A 6,478-nucleotide genomic window follows, 5' to 3' on the forward strand; every position below is an offset into this window, starting at 1 on the left:
CAAGTATAACCAACTAAAACCTGTCTTTAAGTAAAAGCATACAAGTATAACCAAATACTAAAAGTATGCATAAATAAATCTAAATAAATCGAATAAGTCTAAATTGAGGTAGAATAAACCCGGCTGCAGGTTTCCTCTGTTGTCTCGTGTAACTTGAACTCTCTGAGACATTAACCTGCTTCATTCTTCAGACAGCGCATCAAATCCATGTTCTACCACGCCTACAACAGCTACCTTGACTACGCTTTCCCCTACGACGAGCTCCGCCCACTCACCTGTGATGGACAGGACACCTGGGGCAGGTAAGGTGACATCATCGGGTTTTGGTACAACAATACCCCAAATCTGCTAAAGTTAAAGAAGGTACTGCAGTGTGTTGATGTATGAACGTCACAGGTCGATTTATTTCATTTAACTTGTAATTAATGTAACTTTTTTTTACTACTTCTCTCATTTCTTATATTCTTAATGGGTTTTTTTCACTTCCTTTCACGTATATATTTAATCATCTAGTGTCGTTCTATTGTCTATTTGCTGTTGTTTAAATCATTTTCAATATAAAACTCTTTGAGAGACGTCTCTTGTATGAAAAGCTCTCTATGAATAAAGTTTATTATTATTATTATTATTATTCATCTTTTTCTTTACACTTAGATTCTTGTGTGACGAGAAAACCTATTTTGAAGTTTTTATAATTTGATAAGTTTGCTGTCTTTTCTTTCAGAAATCCAAACTCTTGAAACATTTCCTTATTAGTGTATTAATACACAGAATTAACTCATGAAGTTATATACTTTTCTTCACCCCGTTTATATGCGTTTTGTTTAAATGTATTTTTGTTTAGATTTTGGCTTTTAAACTTAAATTTCTCTCAATTCGTCAAATCCTGCTCTTGTGTAACGTCTTGTTATATTTTGCTCATGATATTCATATTTTCTCAAATAAACAGAGAAAATAATGAAATGTTCCTCCGTCTTTGCTCAACAGTTTCTCGCTCACTCTGATCGATGCTCTCGACACTCTGCTGGTAAGGTCTGACAAAGGTTCACGAATGATTTGACGGGACATTTAATGCTGTAAACGTCTTTAATTCACGTCTGATTATTAGCAGAAAACAACCGTCTCTTGAGTTAAAGCATGTTCAAGAGCAGTGCTGCGTTCAGGTGTCATTTGATAAATGTTCCTCTGAAGGTTTTGGGGAACCACACAGAGTTCCAGCGCGTGGCGTCGCTCCTCCAGGACACCGTGGACTTCGACATCGACGTCAACGCCTCGGTGTTCGAAACCAACATCAGAGGTAAAGACGTTGAATGAACCGGAAGTTACTACAATCTATGTATATCTATACAATCTATATGTGCAGGAGTCAAACTGTGTGTGTGTGTGTGTGTGTGTGTGTGTGTGTGTGTGTGTGTAGTGGTGGGTGGTCTGCTGTCTGCTCACCTGTTGTCAGGTAGAGCTCAGATGGACCTGGAGCCCGGTTGGCCGTGTTCAGGACCTCTGCTGAGGATGGCCGAGGACGCCGCCAGGAAACTGTTGCCTGGTAATAAAACACACACAGAATACACAGTACGTTGCAGTAATACTAACAGTAATACTGCTAGTATAAAGTATTTGTGTTGAAAGGAAACTCCTTCATGCCTTCAACAGACACAGACGCTTACTTTACATACATTCTTCTATCGCATTAATAATCATTTGAACAACCAGATAAATATGAACTGAGTCGCTGCTTCAGCACCACGGACAGCGACGTGGATCAATCAACACACATAACAGAATAATCATTAAAGTTACTTATCAAGGAAATAAATACATGAAATATCTTTGGGTTTTGGACTCAGACAGAAGTAAATATAAACGTCTATCTCTCAAAGTCTCAATGATTCGTGCATTACTTAATAATAATGAGTTTATGCTCCAGATACTTTAAACTAGATTACTTTGTAATCTTTTGAGCTCTGAATGTATTTATTTTAACACTAAATTCTTTGATTGATGTAATTTGTTGGTTTGTTTTAAGTTTGTAGTTTTCAATGTTTTTAACGTTTTACAGTTCTGTTTGTTTTCTGTGTTTTATGCCATCAGGACGATGAGGTTATCCTGGATCAAATAAATTAAAAATAAAATAAATATCGTGTTGTTTGTTGCAACACTATAAAGAACCAAGTCAGAATAATGGACCCTGTGCTGTAACACGTTGAAATGCTTCCAGCGTTCCAGACCCCCACCGGGATGCCGTACGGTACCGTGAACCTGCTGAAGGGAGTCAGTCCCACAGAGACGACCGTCACCTGCACCGCCGGCGTGGGAACCTTCATCCTGGAGTTCGCCACGCTGAGCCGGCTGACGGGAGACGAGACCTTCGAGAACGTGGCCCGCCAAGCCCTGAGAGCCCTGTGGAGGACCAGATCTGACATCGGGCTGGTAACTAGTCCACCTGTCTGTCTGCTTTGAGTTCAGTAATCCTGGAAACATGTTAATAGAACCGCAGTAGCTACATCCTGCGTATAAATAAAGCTTTTTAGTTTAACCTTTACGCACAGTAACAGTGCCTAGAAACATCTAACGGCCAATAAAACACAAAACTGCTGATTTACAGTTCTTCCTAGTGGAGAAAGGTAAAGAACAAGAGGACTGTTTGGACACCAGTCTGTCTGTCTGTCTGTCTGTCCAGGTGGGGAACCACATCGACATCCTGTCTCAGAAGTGGGTGGCTCAGGACGCCGGCATCGGAGCCGGGGTCGACTCCTACTTTGAGTATCTGGTGAAGGGAGCCATCCTGCTGCAGGACGAGGAGCTGCTCGACATGTTCACGGGTAACGACGACCACAACAACAACAACAACAACAACAACAACCACAACCACAACAACGACAACAACGACAACAACGACAACCACAACCACGACAACAACCACAACAACCACAACAACCACAACAACCACAACAACCACAACAAGAGCGAGGCACCACACGACCTACATTGACACCAGTTTGTTGTTCTCAGAGTACGACCGAGCCATTCAGAACTACACCCGGTTTGACGACTGGTACCTGTGGGTCCAGATGCACAAAGGAACCGTCTCCATGCCCGTCTTCCAGTCTCTGGAGGCCTTCTGGCCGGGTCTGCAGGTAACAGACCTGAACACTGAACACACACACACACAGAGTCCTGACTCGAGGCACGAATATCCATGTTTCCTTCTCTGTGTGTCTCAGTCTCTGCTGGGGAACCTGGACAGCGCCGTGAGAACTTTCCAGAACTATTACTCGGTGTGGAGACAGTTTGGAGGTCTGCCGGAGTTTTACAGCATCCCTCAGGGTTACACTGTGGACAAGAGAGAGGGGTACCCGCTGAGACCGGGTCAGTCCGCCAACCAAATATCAGCACACATGGACGAAATGTCACAAGTTGAATAAACCTGCAGGCTTTTATTTTGAAAGTCAGGAAGCCTTTAAGCCTTCAGTGAGTGTTCCTGTGTGTGTTTGTTCCAGAGTTGATCGAGAGCGCCATGTACCTGTTCAGGGCGACAGGTGACCACACCTACCTCCAGCTGGGCCTCGACGCTCTGGAGTCCATCGAGAAGATCACCAAGACGCCCTGCGGATACGCCAGCGTGAGACCAGAGAGACATTAGTCTGACGTTAACTTAGCCATAAATATAAAAACCTGCCTCTAACCAACCACGCGTCCTCACGTGTCCTCGTGACCTCACTTGTCCTCCTTGTGTCCTCCTTGTGACCTCACGTGTCTTCCTTGTGTGTCCTCCTCTTGTCCTCCTTGTGTCCGTGTGTGTCCTCCTTGTGACCTCAAGTGTCTTCCTTGTGTGTCCTCCTCGTGTCCGTGTGTGTCCTCCTTGTGACCTCACGTGTCTTCCTTGTGTGTCCTCCTCTTGTCCTCCTTGTGACCTCAAGTGTCTTCCTTGTGTGTCCTCCTCGTGTCTGTGTGTGTCCTCCTTGTGACCTCACGTGTCTTCCTTGTGTGTCCTCCTCATGTCCTCCTTGTGTTGTCTGTGTGTGTCCTCCTTGTGACCTCAAGTGTCTTCCTTGTGTCCTCACTTGTCCCCCTTCTGTCCTCACTTGTGACCTTGTGTGTCCTCACTTGTTCTCCTTGTGTCCTCACGTCTCTAAATCCTACTTATTGTGTCTTCATTAATGACTTTAAAAGTCAGTGGATCGTGTTTAGTCGACTGTGGCTGCAGTATACGAGTATTAATACACAATAACTGATGTATTCGAGGAGTTGATTGATCATTTAGTCTATGAGATGTTCAGTGTGCAATTATAAAAACAGGAAATCTTCAACCGGATAATTTAGTCTTTTATTGCTTCTTGAATGACTTAAGAAACATTGAATTAATAGGCTTGTTGTGGTTGCAGGTGAAAGACCTGCGAGATCACCAGCTGGACAACCGGATGGAGTCCTTCTTCCTGGCTGAGACCATCAAGTACCTCTACCTGCTCTTTGACCCTGCCCACTTCCTGCACGGCGGGGGGGCGGAGGGGGCCGGGTCGTGGGAGGAAGGCGGCGATGGCGGGCGGTGTGTTTTGGGGGCGGGGGGGTTCATCTTCAACACGGAGGCTCACCCTCTGGACCCGGCGGCGCTCTACTGCTGCGGACGCCACACTCGGGACCGCCAGGAGCTCCGGGACGTCCTGCTCGGCCTGTCGGAGCCCGGCGGCCAATCGAAGCCCAGACGGCCGGAAGACCGGCCTCCCGGCCAATCGGAGAGCATCGCTCTGAAGCCGGGCGAGAGGAAGACGAACCCCTCGCTGTCCTGTCCCGTTCAGCCGTTCAGCGCCCGGCTCGCCGTCCTGGGACAGGTTTTCACCGACGACACCTGAACTCATCGTGACTCTGGAAGACGAAGACAGACGGACTCAGATGTTTACGTTTATGAATCAATAATTCATGAACAGATTCAGCAGCTTCCATAAAGCTGATTCTTTTTGTTCTTGTGATGAACTCAAAGTCGCTGCGCCGACTCTCGTTGCTCTAATTCAAACTGAAGGTTGAAATATATATTTTTATTTATTAGAAATCTTGTGGTTGTTTTGTGATTTGTCATGTTGTCTGTTGCCCGAATGTAAGATATAAGATATGACTATTCATTCTCGTGTCAGACTTCTACAAAGATTACAAAAAGAAGAAATTTAAACATTTATGAGATCTAGAGTAATAATTATTAAGGTTAATAAGCGTAAACACTGACACCTGTGAGAAATAGAATCGCCATAAGAGTAATGTAAATAATAACAACATATATGAAGTGGTACTGACACCAGTATGTCCTGGAGGTCATACTGCACATGAAGTCATGCTTGAGTCATATGACGACGCTGATGAAGATCATGAGATTGAGTTGAAAGCTCCGCCCTCAACACGTCTGTAGTGGTTCAACGCTGCCAGCAGGAGGCGGTAGACTCACTCCTGCAGAGACCTCCACAGATGGTTTTAGGGGGACTGAGAGATTATATTATATATTCATTTGTGCACAAAATAATTTACTTTTTAAAGAATATGTATTTCTGACTGAGCGATGAATAAAATAACTGATTCCACGTTCAGCCTTCGATTAGCAGCAGAGAACGTGACGATACGTCTGAACGAACGAGTTCATCAACGAAGACAAAATAAAAGAACTTCTTTAGGAAGACAGGAAACAAACACTCGTCGTATTTCACACTAAGAGTTAAAAATCTGCATTAAAATGAATTTATGATGATCTGAGTGTTTGGTTTCCATCTCTGGTGTAAATTACAGACTCACTTCACAAAGCTTCAGAGTTTAATGACTCACTGAGAGGTGAGGACACAAGCAGAGAGATGAAGCGTCCTCATGTGTCCTAGCATGTCTATGTGTCCTCTCGTGTCCTCACATGTCCGTCCTTGTGTCCTCCTTTTGTCCCCACGTGTCCTCCTTGTCTCCTCGTGTCTCTGAGCTAGTTACTGTCTTCCACACTCTTCACCTCAGATTGTTTTCTGGCGGCATTGAGGTTTTTTATTTTAAATTTGAATCACCATCATGTCTCAGTGAATTGAAGGTGAAGCTCTGGGAGGAGGAGGAGGAGGAGGAGGAGGAGGAGGAGGAGGTGGTGGGATGGGAGGAGGAGGAGGACAGCAATGTCTCCTCATAGTTTACATCATATCTTTTCAAAATAAACCTCCGTCTTCACAGGAAACAACTGAGTTAAGTTTAGTAAAAGTTGTCGTTTGGGTTCAAACGTCCCGTACGTTGAAGCCCTCGAGGTCGAAGGAGACGAGGAACTACTTCACATCCAATGTTCTCTGTTTCAGTGATGATGTTAATAATAATAAAACATGTTTAATGTAGTTTTACTCTGTGAGGTCTCAGGTTCTGTGATCAACGTTCAGTCTGCAGAAGAAATCTTTCGTCTTTAATCTGTTCGTCGTTTAGCTTCAGCAGAAATCCCCTCCTCCGTCTCTCAGGGTGGGACTCTCTCCTCTCCTGTCTC

The 6,478-nt window shown here is 44.6% G+C and overlaps 1 protein-coding gene across 1 annotated transcript; it reads left to right on the forward strand.

Annotated features, from left to right (window-relative positions):
• Nucleotides 1-6: 6 nt before the first annotated feature.
• Nucleotides 7-6,327, forward strand: edem2 (ER degradation enhancer, mannosidase alpha-like 2). The gene is made up of 10 exons (XM_031840613.1): nucleotides 7-302; nucleotides 988-1,027; nucleotides 1,192-1,297; nucleotides 1,418-1,543; nucleotides 2,216-2,427; nucleotides 2,678-2,819; nucleotides 3,010-3,134; nucleotides 3,222-3,366; nucleotides 3,498-3,619; nucleotides 4,383-6,327. The coding sequence occupies exons 1-10, from the start codon at nucleotides 208-210 to the stop codon at nucleotides 4,845-4,847; spliced, it is 1,578 nt and encodes a 525-aa protein (XP_031696473.1). The 5' UTR covers nucleotides 7-207; the 3' UTR covers nucleotides 4,848-6,327.
• The last annotated feature ends 151 nt before the right edge of the window (nucleotides 6,328-6,478 follow it).

The sequence above is a fragment of the Anarrhichthys ocellatus genome, unplaced genomic scaffold (assembly GCF_004355925.1).
Source record: "Anarrhichthys ocellatus isolate YVR2014 unplaced genomic scaffold, GSC_Weel_1.0 scaffold3025, whole genome shotgun sequence".
NCBI lineage: Eukaryota > Metazoa > Chordata > Actinopteri > Perciformes > Anarhichadidae > Anarrhichthys > Anarrhichthys ocellatus.